The sequence below is a fragment of the Pseudophryne corroboree genome, chromosome 3, assembly GCF_028390025.1.
Source record: "Pseudophryne corroboree isolate aPseCor3 chromosome 3, aPseCor3.hap2, whole genome shotgun sequence".
Lineage (NCBI taxonomy): Eukaryota > Metazoa > Chordata > Amphibia > Anura > Myobatrachidae > Pseudophryne > Pseudophryne corroboree.
The window spans coordinates 522,283,320-522,302,343 of NC_086446.1; the positions used below are offsets into that span (position 1 = coordinate 522,283,320).

A 19,024-nucleotide genomic window follows, 5' to 3' on the forward strand; every position below is an offset into this window, starting at 1 on the left:
CAAGGTGAAGACTTCCCATAGACCTCCACAGAGCACCGCTGCGAGCTGTTACATCTCAAGCATCAGTGATGCCACCAGAATAGGATGTTTTCCCATGACTATAGTTTATACCCACAAATTTTCCACAGTCCCTCTGTATAGGCAACCAGGTTGTGGTGTTACTCTGGCTGTATTTATTGACATTATACTATGTTGGCATAGAGTCCAGTTTGTGACTGTAGTTGCCGTTTCCTTCTATTACTGGATTTAAATCGGGGAGGAGGGCAGGGCAAAGAAATTGTCAAAGTACAGATGCCACTTCATTTTACTTCCCAGCTAGAAGATCAGATGTTTAAAAAAAATAAAATAATAATAATAATTTTTTTTTGGGAAAGTTTAATTTTGTGTACAGGGCAAACCAGCATTTTAGCTATAGATCCCACTCTCAGCATTTCCCCAGGTTTTATAGCTTTGTGTGTATTTACATGTATAGTGCATGATTCCTTCCAGTTCTCCAGCACAGCGTGGGTTACATGCTGCTGCACAGCCACAAGGGGGCTTGGGGTGTGTCTGGGACGTGGGGAGTAGGGAGTTGGCAGATGTTAATGAGCCCACATACAGATGTTATTGACACAGTTGTTCCCTCCGATATCTAATCCATGTTCTGGTCATCTGTGACCGGGCTGGGTTCTGGCGTATTTTATAGACTAGAAGTAACAGTTTTTGTTGTATAAAAGGGTGGGGTGTGAAAGTATATTTCCTACTGCACTATAGCTGATAAAAGTTTGAAACACATTATATAGGACTTTTTTGTGTTTTTCCTTATCAATTAAAAATGTGTAATTTATTTTATATAAGTTGTATTAAAATAAAACCTTGCTCATGTACTTGTATGCAGCTAAAGGATTATAAAATGTTATGTAACATTCTCTGCTTGTTGGGACATCCTGAAATATGCATATTTCAGGACATGGGGGTGGCAGGAGATGACAAATATGGCTTCCATCCCTGGATGGTGACTTGCAGCAGGCGGTGCACTCTTTGGCAGCTAAGGTGTCCAACAGGCATCGTGTATTTGTGCCAGCTCTCTGCAAGACTTCCCACAGTCACCTGGTATGTGTATTTATAAACCAAGACTGAGCTAGTGGCACTCCTACACCTTCCATCTCCTCCCGGGATCTCCTGTGGGGTTGGGTGTCAAGGAAATACCTGGCGTTACCTTTCATGTATCTGCCAAAACAGCCAGCAGTTTCAAGCGTTTACTTTGTGTTCTTCATCCATACCCGTGCAGCAAAAGTAGATTAACATAGTTGCCTGTTTTTCTTTTAACCGTCTCTGTGCTGACACACTGAACTGACAAAGTTGAGTTTTTTGTTTTCAACAATTGCCTGTAAACTTTTTTAGTAGCTGTCGTTTCCCTGACTTATGGTTTGGACAGTTGTGGGCAAACTGCTGCTGTCCAGCTGTTAAGCACTGCATCACCCATCTAACAGTTGTAGTTTTTCAGAAGTCAAACAACCACACTTTCGGGGACAGACTTCCTATCGAAGTGCTCAGGTCTCCAAATTGGTGGCCAGTGTTGGGCCACAGGACTGACAACTGCTATTTCACAGTCCTTGGCCACCATTTACAGTGTCCATTGTGTAGCCTGCTAATGCAGTACACAACCAGCTCTGCATACATTGCAATTAAACGGCTGGTTATCTTTTAATAACCAAAAGAAAGATTTTTATAGTTGCTTGGTAGAAGCAATGCACCAGGTGTGTTGGAAAGAATTTTACAGATTTATTTCATGGTACTGACGCACCACTTTATATTTACACATAGTCCTCCAGCCACTGTTCTGCAATGGGTTCATAATGCATTATCGTGTTTACCGAATTCTCCTGAGAGTTTGTTTCTTTCCCCTTTCGATCAGTCATTCCCTAGGTGCCCGCTGGAAGCTGTTTAGCAATACCATCAAGAGAAAATACACCTTTTTGTGTTTTATAAACATCACACCCTCTATTCACTCACCACATCTCCAAGTCCTCCCCCATCCATTTTTCATGTCCCTCTGCTGATACAGATTCCCCTCCTCCTCCTGTCTTCAGGCCTTGAAATAAAAGAATTTAATTAAACTTGCAAACAATCAAAATTCCTAAAATATTCCTAAATTAACCCTTTCATGATAGAGCTGGAAGTGGTCATTTTCATGAAATGAAGAGACCTGTCACATACCGTAGGCCTTATTGATAGTTGCTATAACGCACTATTTTTAAAAAAAATTTTTTTTTTTTTTTAAGAGGACTACAGTTCCTTTTTTTTTTTTTTTTTTTTAAGAGGACTACAGTTCCTTTTTTTTTTTTTTTTTTTTTTTTTTTTTTTAAATGCATGTAGAGAAAGACTGATGACTTATCAGAATCAGCTTTATTGGCCAGGTGTACTCATATACACTAGGAATTTTTTGTGGTACAATGCATTGCCAAGCAGCAACATGAAGAGGGAATACATAGCATAAGGGGGAAAAACGTAACAAACATTACACGTATGAGTTCATACTGCACAATGCAGCTGTACGATAGACTTGACATATTATACATGTAAAACTAAAAACGAAGGCTGCTCTGAGGCAGCCATCCGCGGCACCATCTTGAACTTAAACAATGCACATAATACAGAAGATTTAAGTAAAACATAAAAAAAAAAAAAAACCTTGAGCACACAAAGCATAATGCATGATTGGTGTAGGCATTTTGGGTAATGACCTCCAAGGGTTGTGTATTCCACGCTGACGAGGTACCAGGTGCGTCAGCCATCTTGGGCACACTGCGTAGGATATCCCAGGGTGGAATAGTCCACCCCTAGAAGAGAACACAAAATGGGGAGGTTGCAGAGTCCTAAAGTTCAGAGTAGGGTTCCAGCAAAACCATCAGGTCCATGTATTTTCGTCGCATCCACAAGCGCACCAGATAGGGCAGCCATGTTGGGCGCACTACGAAGGTTACACAGTGGGAGATGAGCCATACAAGGGCCAAATGCGTGTATGGGAAAACTGACACGTGTGTAGGAGTATGCTATACCCTTCATGGAAAGATCCAAATGAAGCACACCCTGCCCATGGAGGAACCATCCGAGGCAGCCATGTGGGGTGCACTGCATAGGTTGCTGCTGCCAGGGTGTGCAACCAAAGGAAGTAAACATTACAGGAATAGTACACAGTGGGGTGGAAATACGCTGTAAGAAGAAGAAAAAAGGGGGGGAAAAAGAGAGAAACACATTTGCAGGAAAACTGTACTAACATTATTTTGCAAAAATTATAAATGTCCTGGTCTCATGAGAGCAGTGCGGGTGGGTGTGAGAATGTGGGGAGCACACTAATGTCCAATGGAAATAACCCAGCAATGTCTGGTCCTGGTGCGCACACCCCTCAGTTCCCTTATTTAATATTATGGAGCAGTGTCCACAGTAATCGGCCATATTACAGCTGTCTCAACATAGAAAACAAAAGAAAAAATAGATTGGCATGTACACATTACAGTGACATGCACACTGGTGTGCCAGAGCAATAGTCCTTAGAGGCTTCTAGAGGATCCTGTGGTGGGGGCCCCAATAATGACAGAGTCACCTGTTGATGCTCACAAGCTGCCGTAGTGGGAGACTATATTCTACCTTAATAAGACTGACAGGGAAGCTCTGGGGATAGGTAAAAAAAAAACTGCTTATAAATCAATAGCGATTGAAATGTAGAGAAACAATGCCATCTCTACAGAATAGTACGTTCTGCAAGCACACAAATGTGTAGAGTCCTGTGCCAAGGGTTTTATGTAGTCTATCCATAATGTTTATTGGAGACAAATATAAAGGGGCAAAATAGACTTGGTGCCACTTTTAGTTTTAGTATGAGAATAAAGTAACATTTTAATTTCTCAAAACTTATGGGTTTTAGACCCATCCTGTTAATTGCCATTCCTTTAGACAAGCCATCATTTGTGAGATTTGTGCAGAATCAGGAGTTTTGGTGAACATCCTATAAATATATTTAAAATAACAATATACATTCTTATTGGGTATTTATGCAGTTTTTTTTTTTTTAACTTTGTGTGAATAGCGCATGTATGTGTTAACAGTAAATGTTTTATGTACGTTATATCGTAACATACATGAGCACTACAGATCCCTTGATCAAAGAAAGCACTCAGATGTTCTGGCCAGAAAGTGTTCCTCAAATTTTGTAATGTCTTGTTATGGAAATACACACACACATTGTCGTCTCTTCTACCGTGCTCTTCTATGTAATCCAGGCTGTCTCAGTTCCTGTATGTATTTATACCCCAGTGCTGTTTCCTATGTACAGATGTCAGGCTGGTCTGTTCATGCTATCTGTGTGTTATGCACCCTCCCTAGCCTATCTCCTAATTTTTTGCACACACAAAGGCTTCTTGTCTGTCTGTCCTTGAATGAAACCATTTCAGTCCTTGGCGTGGGCTCCAGGCTTCAAAGTGTCTGCACTGTTTGTACCCGGGCATCTCTGCCCCTTCACCCTGGGAATTCCTAAAGCACAGCTGCACGGAACTTCATTCTGTGGGGCTCAGAATTGCCAGTACTGTTTCTGGGCTCGAGGCTAAGATGAGACGCATTTTTATTTTCTCCAAGGGGCAGCTGTTGCAATTCACAGTCACAGAGCACTTCCTTCAATAGCCTTCCTATTCTCAAAGATCCCTTATCTCCTGCTGAGGGAGCTGTCTACTTAACTGTGTTACTGCTAAGACATGCCCTTCCAGATGTAACTGCATATGGCCTTGCTATATTTCATGAGTCTTTTCACGTGTGTGAGATGAGCTAGGCATGATTGGAATTCATCAAGTGGTACCATTTAAATATCTTGGTTCACACCAACTGTAAAGTTCTAGACACTTTATTGATCTTTGTGAATGGATTTCCAGATAGGCGGAGAAAGTGTGTATAAGATATGCATAGAGGAAAAGAAAACTGGGTCAGTAACAGCATCTGCATCCCTAGATCTAAGGTGAAACAGTGGCTTAAAAGGAACTCATGCCTCCATCTTACACTCTCTCTCGTTCCTCACTCCAGCCACACCAAGCCACGGGAAACTGCATAGCAATGGCAGTCGCCAATGGCTGCTTTATTATTGGCACCTGATCATGCTACACTCTTTTTCCCACTAACTGTTCCAATTGATATTCCTTATCGTCTTTCCCACCTCAGACTGTAAGTTCATAAGGGCAGAGCCATCTGTATCTTCTGTTTCATATTGTTATTTCTGACTTAAGATGTACATTGTTGCATAAAAAGTCCTCTTTATAAACAAAAAAAAGTGATAATACATTTAAAAAAAAAAAAAGGAATCGTTTGCACTGTCAGGAGTCCCAGTAGATATCCCTGGTTGGGATGCGGTCAAGATGGCGGCTGTTGAGATCCTGGCAGTCAGAAGGCCAACGCCGGAATCCCGACAGGGTCAGGAGTCCGACGCCGGAATCCCAATAGCCAGCACCCCGACAACAAGTATCGCTGGGGGGGGTGTAAGTTTAGGCACAAAGGGAGGGGGGGCTAGGTCTTGGCACCACAAGGAGGTAGGCTGCAGAAAGGGAGTGGTAGCTAAGAGGGAGGAGCAGTCTTAAATTAGTACACACACACACGACCCCGGTCGCGATTTACACTATTGGTATAACGGTATGTCCTCCTGTATCCCCATGGTTTGTAATGACTAGGTCAGAGCTAATAATTGTATTACCCTGGTAATATACTAGTATTAGGACTGCGATTGCACAGATCCCAAAGTCCTGATATACTGTAGTGAATAGAATACTCACAAAGAATATTCCCTCTGCACGTTGCACCATACACCTTTCTTTACGGACGCCATCCATGGAAATTACAAAGGAGCCACAGTTTCCCTAACACTCTATCACAATTGTGTAGCCTCCCGACACAAACCATCTCTCAGTCAGTTGACCTGCCCCTGCATCTAGCAATGAATAATAGTTATAGGGTGGGATTCAAATGACATATCACGCCCAATTTCCTTTCTAAAATGATCTCCGTTAGGTTTAGCTGTGTAAAGGGTTGGGTGCCTCCCTACTTCGTGGGTAGCGAGCTGAAATAACGATACCATGCCCCTGAGGGCAGAAACAGAACGGGTGTGGAAAGGGGTGAAAAGAATTGAATCCCACCCATAGTTTTGTTTTTTGTTTTTTTGTCAAACTGACAAAAGGGTGATTTTTCTGCCACTGAAAGGTCTTCATATCAGCAGTACACATTAAGGGGGGAGATTCAACTGTATTGGGTGTCTAATAATACTATCTAAACGGGACTATTTATAGACACCCAAACAATTTGTCAGTATGCAATTGTTGGGGTGCAAATGTGTATTGTGCATGTCGCACTTAGACAGGGTTTTCACGTGTAAAACTGCTAAATCAGTCTAAAGTCCTGCTTTGGGTGTCCAAACTCACGTTCGTACACCTAAATGTGCCGACTTAGCGCACATTTCTCCTCGCACCTCATACTGAGAGCAGAAAGGTCATCCTCGGGACTACCGGTCATCTAAATGAGCAACAATTAAATTATTCCGTTTTGCGCCCCCTAGTGGTAGCCGTGTAGTAAAACAATTGACTCTGCCCTTAAGGGTTTTTTTGTTTTTTAAAGTTTGTGATTTTCTGTCACACCACATTTGTGTATGTCCTCCTACAGGGATGATGAGGTAAATGGGATAAACCTTAGGAAATATGGGCAGGCTATCAAGAATGCACACATTGCATGATATCAGGACTTTATAGCCAATATTTCTGTTAATGTCAACTAATCGAATAATCTGAGAGTTTTTTGGCCATTTTTGAAACATTAAACACATTACAAAATAAAACCCGATTATTGGCAGATCGGCTCAATAGTGTAGTATGCACCTAGCTTAAGGATCATAAAAAATGTATGTATTAATGAAACTGCACCAGACGCCCTCTCAGGCTTCCTCAGTGATTTACATGCTATTAAAATCCTTCCATGTGCTCTACATTCAATAAACTTTGGTATTCCTTGACCCCCCTTTTTGTGGGTGATAAATGCTGCAGGATATAAAACCTAAGAAAAGGGTATTCAGATTACCTGCCCTCAATGATCTTACGTTGGCAAAAACAAAGTTTATATATACAATTATCATATGAGCAATAGTTTAATTACTACTAATAGAAAAGATCTTCATCACTAAAACATGAGTTTAGTCTGTCCTTTTAGTCTTAGAACACCTTACTCTAAAAACAGCAGATTTTTAGATAATTTAGTGTATAAACTGTAGGCTAGTAAAGGAGTATATAGTTAGAGCTCGACTGGTTGATAGAGGGGCATGGTCTTCTGTCCATGGTCATGGTTTTGTTTCTGATATTTTAGGTCTGGCCTCAAGCCTAGGTAGTCTGACACAATGAAAGCCCTGAGGGGTGGCTGTGAGGGTGTGAGCTCTGTATATGATAGTGTGAGGCGACCGATGAGGTTGTACTGTGCTTGCCTCTGAGCTAGCTGCTTCTATGCTGTATAGCTCTTGCTGTGTGACCTGAAGGATGCTTGTCTGAGAGTGCAAGCATAGGAGGTGACAGCTGGTCCAGCGAAGTCATGGGAGCCCAAGTTTTCTTCTTCCACATAGAGCTTTGCAGTAAAAGGCAGCTACGGCTTAATGCCATAACTAGAGCTTTCTCTAGTATCTCGGACAATAGTCTCATAGCTGTACACCTAACGCATTGTAACATGATATGAAGGCACACTATTCAACGTTTGGCTGCCTTATTCTAATAAAAGTCCAATATGGTTGGTATCCCTTTTAAAGCAGAGCTGGGCAGACTGTGCCTCTATACTACATCCTGCAGTATTTGTCTTGCAAGGCGTGTTGGGCATTTAGACCCAGATTTATCAAGCCTTGGAAAGTAATACATTGCACAGTGATAAAGTACTAACCAACCAGCTCCTAACTGCCATTTTTCATACACAGCCTGTGACATGTCCGTTAGGAGCTTGTTGGCCGGTAGTTTATTACCGTGCTATTTATCACTCGCCAAGGCTTGATAAATCTGGGCCTTAGCATCTTAGGAGCTGGAGAATCATCCGTTAGATATATTACTTTGATGCATTAATGCAAACTGATGTAACATGAAATTTGACATTTGCTGTAATCAACATTTTGCAGTAGTGACACATAACTCTGATTCCAACCCGCAAGTTACAAGTTCTATTCTTTGTTGTAACAGGTTGGAGGGATGTTAGTGGGGGGACAAGAGCAGATGTTCACCTACAACACCCTCCAGTATATGCATATGAAAGTGCTGGGAGGCAGTGGATGAGTCCAGGGGTCAGTGGAAGGTTACATGTGGGAACGGGCATCTGTGGTAGAGGAATTTACTGACTGATGTTTACTTAAATGAAAGCTAGTAAAAGTCTTTTAACAAGAAGCAATTAAAAGAGACAGCTGCAAGAATTTAGCTAGGCTGGAACTTCTTTCCCAGTCCTCCTCCGTAAACTGAAATCTTTCCACTTCAGGTCAAGGAAATTTGACTGTTTCACTGCAACAAGGTACAGCCTGTCTCTTGGTGTGATCCTACAGGACTGCTGCTGTCTCTGCCAGAGGATTTGGAAGCATGATAATAATAAACCTAGATGTAGATCAGATCAGATGGGAATTTAGAAATACAGAAGTGTTTGAACATTTATCAAACCCTGTATGTTTTTCAGTGAAATGATATGCCTGAAGTAACTGATCTGTTGGAGAAAGTAAACATTGCATGGGAAGGTGGTGCTTCTCTCTGTTGCATCACTTTGGTTCAGTGTAAAGCCAGTACTTGTGTGAGTGGTATCCCAATCTGTTAAGGCCCATATAGATGGGCTGATGCGGGAGAGATGTGTGCTGAGCGAACCGCTCAGCACACATCTCTCCCCCCGCTCAGCATAGCGCGATCTGTGCTGAGCGTGCGGGGGGAGACGAGGGGGGGGCGCTCATTTCACACAGGCCAATCTAGCACCAGCGATAGCGATGCGCGGGGCTGCGCATCGCTATTGCTGTAGGGGGTACACACGGAGCGATAATGCTTAAATTCTAAGCAATCTAGTCAGATTGCTTAGAATATCGCTCCGTGAGTACCCCCTTTAATCTGACTAGATTGCTTAGAATTTGAGCATTATCGCTCCGTGTGTACTCCCTACAGCAATAGCGATGCGCAGCCCCGCGCATCGCTATCGCTGGTGCTAGATTGGCCTGCATGCAGGCCAATCTAGCGGGTTGCTCACTTCACCCGCTGTGTGAAATGAGCGCCCCCCCCGTCTCCCCCCCGCACGCTCAGCACAGATCGCGCTGTGCTGAGCGGTTCGCTCAGCACACCTCTCCCGCATCGGCTTGTCTATATATGGGCCTTTAGGTACCAACAATTCCCAATAGACTCCCAGTGCTACAATAAGAATTGTATTGTAGTAAGTATGCTCCATATGGTAATTTAAAGAGACAGGTTATTTATGAAGAGGGTTCAAATGCGCGAGTAACCTATAGCCAGCAGCTGACATAACGTTGTTGTGTTTTTGTTTTGTTTTTTAATCTGCGGTAATGTTTTTCATATAAAGAGCAATTACCCTTCATTCTAATGATAAAGTGCTTGTGGCATGTGCTGTTGCAATATTAGTAAGTTCCCCTTAGATGAGTAGAATAATGAAATTTGCACCTTTCAGATTTATTTTAGTAACCCATTTGGCAGTGTTTCCCATACTCTGTCCTCAAAGCACCCTAACTGTCCATGTCTGGACTGGGAATAGTAACCTATGCTGAGCGCAGCGAGCATGCTTGCCCGTGGCATGGTGAGCTATGCAAGCGGATGCGAACTGGGGTTCCTGGTCATGTTACGCAAACAACACCAAAGAAGTTTTGTAAAAATGCCATGTCGACCTGTCCCATGTTGACCATTTTAGGGGTATATTCAATTGAAGTCGAAAGCTGCCGTCTGTCGAAAAGACGGCAGTTTTCGACTTTTTAAGGTCGACTTGTAATTTGACCTATTCAATCAAACCCCAAATTTTTTGACAAGTCGAGGAATTCGACTTGTCGAAAAGCACGTGGATCGGCGGAATAGCTGCCGATCCACGTGCTTGTGTTGAAAACAGGGCCTAAACCGACAGATTTTGGCCCCCTTTTCGACCATCTCAGTCCAACATAAAAAAATGTCGGACTGAGATGTGGGACCCAGAGGAGGAGGAGGGGGGGGGGGGGGGGGGGGGGGGAGACAGCCGCAGGCAGACAGGGGAAATCAGCGCTACAGCAGGATGTCACACAGCTGCGCCGCTCACGGCAGCGTCCACCCGGCTCCAGCAAGTGAGGTCACGCTTGCTGGAGCCGGGTGGACACTGCTGTGAGGTCGGGCGGCTGTGTGACATCCTCCTGCAGTGTTACTGTAGCGCTGATCTCCTCCGTCTGCCCGCCGGCTCTCCCAGCGGCTTTCCTCCTCTGGGTCCCTACTCTCAATTCGACTTTCTAAAAGTCGAATTGAGATGAGATTGAATAGGTGTTGTCGGATCAATTCCCTTGATAAACAGGGCTGCCATCAGAAATTATAGGGCACAGTGCAAATGGGTATCCAGTTGTTAGGTTGACAGTCATTAGGTCGACCACTATTGGTCGACATGCATTAGATCGACATGGTCACTATGTTGACATGGAAAAAGGTCGACATTAGTTTTTTTTTTCACATTTTTATTTTACCTTCCCCCCCCCCCCCCCCCCCCCCCCCCCCCCCCATTTTTTATTCGTACTTTACGATCCACATGGATTACGATTGGGAATAGTAACCAGTGCCGAGTGCAGCGGTAGCGGAGCGAGGCACCTTGCCCAAAGCATGGTGATCGAAGCAAGCCATGCGAGGGGATACGGTGCACTAATTGGGGTTTCCGGTCACTTTATGAAGAAAAAGACACAGGAAAAATGTCAAAAAAAAATTTGACCTTCATGTTGACCTAACAACCGTGTCGACCTAGTCACTGTCAACCAATAGTGGTCGACCTAATGACTGTCGACCTAGTTACTGACGACCCTATGATCCACACCCGTACAAATTAGTTATCTCCCCCTCCAGACACCAGCACCAAAGAAAACCTAAACGGGATCCGGTCTGAAGATCGACAGTGTCTAGGTCGACAATGTTTAGGTCGACCACTATAGGTCGACAGTCACTAGGTCGACATGGATGGAAGGTCGACAGGGTTTCTAGGTCGACATGTGCTAGGTCGACAGGTCTAAAGGTCGACATGAGTTTTTCACATTTTTTTCTTTTTTTTTTAATTTTTTTTCATACTTAACGATCCACGTGGACTACGATTGGAACGGTAAAGTGTGCCGAGCGAAGCGGTAGCGGAGCGAAGGCACCATGCCCGAAGCATGGCGAGCGAAGCGGTGCACTAATTTGGGATCCCGGTCACTCTACGAAGAAAACGACACACAAAAAAAAAAAATCCTCATGTCGACCTTTAGACCTGTCGACCTAGCAACCCTGTCGACCTTCCATCCATGTCGACCTAGTGACTGTCGACCTATAGTGGTCGACCTAAACATTGTCGACCTAGACACTGTCGATTTGATGAACCACACCCAACCTAAACATACATTACATCACATTTCCTTTTATTTATTTAAAAGAAAAGCATTTTTTAAATGATTTTTAATCATTTCATTATTGATATTAACTATGCTTCCCCAATGCAAAGGCAATCATATGAACTGCAGTATTTATCACTAGCAACTGCAATGTGACCACACTCTGAAGTTAGAATACACTCTAATAACAGAAAATCTTGTTTACCTGCCATCCTTTGGATGAATTGTGACATGAAGCATGGCTTTGCTTCCACTTCTCATCCGTATGCATTGTATGTGGGAAGAGACTAAGGTACACATAGGGAGGAAGCAGAGGCCACAACATTGATTTACATGTACATATAAGTCACTGTGCACCGGTCACCAGACTTTAGCTCACTCTAATCTAGCATCTACCATGACTAGCAGGCCAGTGCAGTTTGTAGATAATGACTCCCAGAGTTAACATGCTTCCTGTCTTAGCCCTCCAGAACATGACACTGGTTCAGGATCTGTTAATATAGGCTATACTGTGTGGGAGGCCACAGCTCTCTGTCCCCATAGACCTGAATGAGAAGTAGCAGAATTAATACTTCCCAGTGGTCACTCACATTTCTGGCCCGAACACCAAAGCGAAAAAATTGACCCAAGAAGTACCTATCAGGCGAGGATGCCACTTTTTCCGAGAGATGTTCCTGTGCTAAGCCTGGTACTACTCTCTGGGTTTTGTTTCTGGGCCAGCCAAAGCGTTGCTGTTCTCCGGAGAAATTAGAGCTCTCAGTGTGTCATTAGGACTCTCATAACAGAATGAGTCTTTTACCTTTCTCGCTTTATGCCCTGAAAGCTAGGAGTGGAGCTAATAAATGTTTTGTTTATATAACAGCAATATACACTAGCGCAGATGATTGCTGCCCCGAACTGCTACTTTACTAGAGGCAAGCAACTGCCTGTGAGTAAGATGCTGTTTACAGCTGCGATCATCAGTGCTGACGGGGCTCCCTGTGAGATGGGGTACCATACACGCGTTCCCTGGGCCCCTGTGATGGCAGCCCGGCATTAAAACAGGTTACTTCATAGGTACTCGCCGATTTTTGATTTTTACCATCTATGCTCAAGCATTAGAATATTCTTAAAACCTGGGCTGTTAGGTTGCCTTGGGGAAAGGCAGTGGGAAATACTAACCTAGGAGTCTATATCAAGTATCTGTTTATCTATTAATAATTTTGCCACTTGTTTTGGTGGGGGGGGGGGGGGGGGGGTATATATATATTTTTTTTTTTTAAACTACAATATTATTAAATGTAGATTGCAGTGTGTTGGGTTAGTTTTCCCACCCCAACACAGTGAGGTTTCCTTTAATAAAATGTATATCGGTATCTCTCATCACGTTTGCATTTTTTTCTGCATCTGCAGGTTATCCTCGTTTTTCCACTTTTCTACCCATGAGCCACTTAGACCACGGAAACAGCAATGTTTTATATGGACAACATCGCTTCTACGAGTCCCAAAAAGGCAAGTGTTACCATTGGTGCAAAACAATATGAATGTATATCAACATAATTCCTTGTGTTCACTTGTCTCCATGTAGACTTTTTACTGAGCTGACGTAATATCTTCCCTAACGTGCAATAACACAGTGCCCTTAAAGACCATATGATGGATTACAAAATTACACATGTTCAAATCTACAAAATATATTTTCAGTACAAAAGACATAATGAAGTCACTGTTTTCCTTTCTTACAAGGCCGGTATTCAGTTACCTGCGATAAATTGAAGTTTTTTCGTGATTCCTTTTGGCTATCCAGTTAGGTTGCCTGAGAAGAATACCTTTTCATCCGAAAAAACACAGGTTCAGTGACATCTGTGTGTTTTTGGTAGAAAAAGACCCATTTTCAGGAAAATCCCTGATAAGCCGCATCTCGCGCTACCTTATCACGGCTAATTAAATAGCCCCCTGGTGACACAATTACTCGCTATTGATGATCGCATGTAATTGAATATCGGCCTAGGTGTACATTATTTGTTTGATAAATTATTCCCCCTATGAGCAATGAAGATACAGTGCACAAATGTTTCTCCATAGACCTGCTTTTTATACAATCGGTGATCTCCAAGCAATTCCTGACAACTTGTAATTAAGGCATCAGACAGTGAGCTGCAGAATGAGGTGTCATGTTTATGTCTAGGTGGGCGAGGCTGATATATTTATCCTCGGCTGACCCAAAATTAAAACCCCTGCTCTAAAAAATGAATGTAAAAACGAGGGTGTAGATTCTGATAGAACAAGACACAGACAAGTCAAGGGGTCTTACTAAAATCTGACTCAAATACATTGATTTTATAGCATGTACTACACAATATTGTATACAGATGTTTACGGGGAGTGGAGTTTGGGGGCTTTTTAATATTTTCCATTACTGATCCACTAAGATAGATAGATATATAGATATATATCTATAGATAGATATATATATATATATATATATATATATATTCTTACTTTTTTGTGGTACTGTAAATATGGACACTAGTAGTGGATATTATACATACATAAATACTTACTACAGTACTTTGTGGTAATATTTTCTTATGTTGATCACCTGGACAGTTACATGTCATGCACAACTTCCTGCTACTTCATTTGGTAGTGGACAAGCAGGCATGCAGAAAGCGTGCGCAGGGCACAGCATTCCCACAAGCCTTCATGCTCCAATTTTTCTCTGTTAGGTTAGAAGCTGAAATAACAGGACTGGACTTGAATTTTTTATGACCTGCGTTTGCTTAACCTTCTCAACATGCTGTATTATTTGGCATGAAATTCCACCAGTAATCCCCCACTAATCTATCCTTCAATGCATTCTGAGGCTCAGCAGTCAGCAGGAATATCGAGCAGCAGTCTGGTTGCAATATTAAGTTAAGAAGGCAAAATAAAGACTGGAAAATAATGTTGGGCTATAATATGCAAAGCTTTATAGTCTGCAGCCACCAATCATGCAAAGGACACAGGTAACCTCCTGCTGGGAAAAAACTGTATGTGCAGTTGTCGGCTAAGTGCTGCTGCTCCCGTATATAATATGGAAATCTGCATAGTTACCAGTTATGAAAAGGAAGAAAGGTTACGCCTTACTTGAATAAAGCTGTATATACTGTTGACTGACAATCTGTTCACCCATACTTAAAATCTTTATTCTTATATCTATTTAGATAATGTTTAATTACCATGAAATGTTGAGCGAACTCTAATCTTAACCAAAGATTATTTAATGTGAAGTCTTCAGTTCTCTGGGTGTTTTGCCTTCAATGAGCATTGTGTATTCAATTATTCAAGGATTTCATAAGATGCCATGTGACACATGTGGGCAGACCCAGTGCAGTTCACACCTGATGTGTAAATGAGGGACACTAGGTGTAACAAAGGGTCCCACACAGTTATTATGCGTTAAGTATGCTGAAGCATTGTAGGAAAGGAGAAATAGGATTACTCCTTAAACTGATATTCCTATCAAATTAATAAGTAGCACCCTTAAGGGAAACAGATGTGTGTCATATGCAATCTTTTTCTTAAAATCCTATTCTATAATGTGTTGGGCAAACTGTGACCCACCAAGAGTGTGAGTACTCACAGGAGGGATATTTAATTTTCAGCCATGCTGCTAAGTGCCAGTGTCCTGACCATACAGTGTGTCTGCATTGACTGTCAAGATTTGAACAGGTGGAGGATCGGACGTAAAGTGAATCCAAGCATTGGGGTCTTGTCTTGCAGATTCTACGAGACTCTGGTCTCCATATATGTCCTGTGCTGACAGACCTCAACTCATGGAGCTCACTATTCACGATATTGTGGTTTTGCCCTAATCCAAGGAAATAGTGAGCCAATGCATTCTGTATTCCCCTTCACCCCTGTGAATTGAGCTGGGAAAACGCACAAAGTAACAACCTTTTCCTTAATGCTGTAATATTGCAACAACAGATTTAGCACCCCCCAAAAATAAGTAATTTTAACAACTTTTTCCCGCTTTAAACTTGTAGACCTGTTAAAAGTTGCGGACAAGAGGAATTGTGTGCTCACCAATGTAAACAATTAAAGCAAGTGTCTGAGCGGGTAGCACAGGTTAAAGCACTGTTCTAGTAGTCTTGCATGTACACCAGTTTTTAAAATAAAAAATGCACTTTACAAAGGAGACCTTTCAGACATGCGAGTACTTTATTTTTCAGAATAATCTTTAGTATGTTAAGATATCAAACTATTGTAAGTTTTAGAGCTCCACTAATTCTATTGTAGGTATAGTTTACTTTAATTTATATTTATCTTCTGTACTTCTGTTCCAGATAATTTCTATTTGCGGAACCTTCCAGCACAACCCACCCTCCTGTCAGCCAACCATAATTTTCCCAGCATTGCACGGGCAGCTCCAGGTCATCCCATTGGCTCTTGCAGTCGTGACAGAGAGAACAGCCACATGCAGAAGGCATCTAAAGACAATGACCGTTATCTGGGTGGTTCAGATTTAAACAAGGAAAAGATGGTGAAAGGGGACCTGAAAGAGAGGCACTTGGAGGAGGAGGTCAAGGAGAGACAGAAAATGGTATTGCCCATTTCTATGGACAGCCACTGTAAAGAGGATATGCACCAGAGAGTATCGTGTGAGAACCGGACCAAGCATCTAAACTCTTGCCTAATGACCTCAAAGGTGCTCAATGGGGACCCTAGCAAAGCCTTGCTGTCGAGCTGCACTGTTGGGGCAGGGATGCCTCGTCAAAGTAGCCAGAATCGATGTGCCAAAGAGATGAGAGCCGACAGGTCATATCCCCAGCACGAGCCCCAGCAACCTTACAGCGAGTGCCTAGAGAGGAGGCAAATGCTTCACCACTCTGTGTCATACACTGTCCCATCCAGTCTCCCCAGCATTCCTGCTCCACTTAACACCTCCACTGGCTCATTCCCCTGTCTGCAACTTCATTCCAACTCAGACGTTGTATGCTCTTTGCAGGATAAATCCGGCAGGGAGCTAAAGATGGGCAGGCCCACGTTCGTGCCTTCCGTGGGGCACTTCACCGACAAAAGCCGGCCTTTTCAGGTGACCCCGGAGAGCTGCCATATGGACAGAGGAGGCGATGGAAAGGACAAGAGCCACGAAATGAACTCTAATTCCCACCCTCCTGGGTCTTACTCTAATACATTCTCCCACTTAAAAGCCGAGGCTAAAGGGGAGAGGCGGTCAGAGTGGCCACAGAACACAGCCGCAAGGATCAAAAACCTGGAATTTTTAAACAGCTTAAGTTCAGAGACTGCTATGCAGAGGGGCATTGATAAGACTGCATACTTTGAGATGCCCACATCACAAGACTGTCCCCGTTCTAATAACCAGGATGCACATTGTGTAAAAAACAGTCAGTCCTGTTGCACTTTAGACAGGTCCTCCAAGGACTCTCAGGTGCACAGTTCTCAAAAGGTTGCAAGAATACGCCACCAGCAGCACAGGCCATCTGACATGGAGCATAGTAGTCAAGAAGGAAAAAGGAAAACCATCGAACTAAGCTCATTGGGCTACAGTGGTCCTCATCTGCCACCATGGACAGAACCCTCAATTTCAATCGGTGAGGATAGAAAGAACTCTTACCTTGACCCCTTCAGCACAAGTTTACAACAGGCTGCTCTCATGACTCCTGGCCCTGCTCTGAGCCAAGAGATGCAAGGCCCAACAGATGAGGTATCTGCCATGAAAAACCTTCTAAAATACAGCAACCAAGCACTTATTGTTGGACAGAGAACCCCCTTTGTGGGGTTGGGGAATATGAAGACCAGCTGTTCCCATCAAGAAATTAAATTCCATGGAAACAACAAGTGCCAGCCAGAGCAAGAGAGAATGGACTGTGCCAGAAGTAGAGAAAACGAGACGTCTCATGGGGAAGGGGAAGTCCGACAACCCCCTGTTGGCATTGCAGTGGCGGTAGCACGTCAGAAAGACACCAGCAGCCGACATGATTATGGTTCTGGTTCAAGTCGACAAAGAAATAACGTAGGACAGAAAGGTGGGTTAAAACAGGAAATGTTGCAGTGAGTTATTTAAAGACCATATGCAGATCGCTATTCTATTTCCACATAAAGTCGTGGGCAAATGGCACAGATGATAATAGTGGAGCTCCTGAATTTGTCATTTTTCTTTTTTTTCTTTTTTGATACATACTTAAAGATATCTTAAAAAGCTGTTTGTGTGGCCAAGCTTCTGTTCTGCCCCTTAGGGCCACATATAGGCACGCAAGACCTGATTCACAGGCTGAAAGAGAGTTAGGGGAAATTTTAGCTAGACCATGTTATGTGAGGACACTTCTATAGTTGGATGGAGACCTCACTGAATTTAAATACAACAGCCCACTATTCCTTTACTACACAATAACTTCCTGTATGTTCACTGGAAGAAGAAAAAAACCCTGCCACTCCAACCATTGCATAGCAGCATGGTTTCTCCAGGTGTAAACCTGCACCATTAGCTGGATTTGCTCCTAATTTTATATGAAGCCCACTGTGCAGGTCATGTTTTGCATATTGCCTTGGTGAAACAGTGATGAAGGAATCTGCAAGTAGCCGACCTGGTAACATTAGGGAAACGTCACAACACAACCTGTTTGGAGGGGTTTCTAAATATCTAAGAGGTACACTAACCGCCATATTGATGACGCTATGCTTGATAATTGTAATCAATTTTGCAAAAATGGCACCTCTTAACTAGAAGGAGAAATCAAATTTGTAAGCTTAGTGTTCCAGGTGAGCCATTTCAGATGCATGTGGCATCTCTGCAGTAGCGATTTAAATCTAAAGCACATCTAATGCAGTATGTGTATTTTGTATCTGCTGATTGTAACTGGAAAGGAATGGAACCAAGCTGCATAAGCCTATTGGTCACAGGTGTGGGGAGCAAGATAGTGTATGTGGCCAAATCCATTACCAGTTTGGAGGTATAACTTATGTCCTTATAAGTTTCTTTTTTTTATGGTGGGGGGGAGGTTATCAGGTTCTCTTAATGTGATTTCAGAGCAAATGAATCTGAAGACAGCGCAGCTAAATGTAAAAGTACAGTGGTGTCAGATGGATGGCACTGCTGTTAACACGTGGAGTTACAGACACCCAAACCTCTTCTTTGTGCCAGGATTCGGTGGCTAAGTAAAGAAACCTGCTAAATCAGGATTTGCACAGTGGATTCCTCTGGGAGGAAGCATTTTGTGAGTGGGAAGAGGCGTGAGAGGTTCCTGTCTGATGTGTGACCGGAGTGATGTCATCATGTGGTTTGGTGTAGTAATAGAGAAGGGGGTAGGGAGTTGGCAAGAATGGAATATCCGGCGTTACCAGAAGCCCTTGGCTCACTTTTAACACATGGCTTTCATTAGCTGGCCTCTGGGCCAATCTCCCGAAGAGACACAGCTTCCAGTTGAGGCCTTTCTAATGTAGTCGGCT

The 19,024-nt window shown here is 43.0% G+C and overlaps 1 protein-coding gene across 9 annotated transcripts in view; it reads left to right on the forward strand.

Moving 5' to 3' along the window:
- Nucleotides 1-19,024, forward strand: part of BAHCC1 (BAH domain and coiled-coil containing 1) — a 169,454-nt gene that overhangs the window by 104,649 nt on the left and 45,781 nt on the right. For all 9 annotated transcript variants that reach the window (XM_063961114.1, XM_063961112.1, XM_063961113.1 and 6 more), the window contains 2 exons: nucleotides 12,983-13,081; nucleotides 15,901-17,604. In XM_063961114.1, coding sequence (XP_063817184.1) covers nucleotides 12,983-13,081; nucleotides 15,901-17,604 — 1,803 coding nt within the window. The remainder of the gene's footprint in view (nucleotides 1-12,982; nucleotides 13,082-15,900; nucleotides 17,605-19,024) is intronic.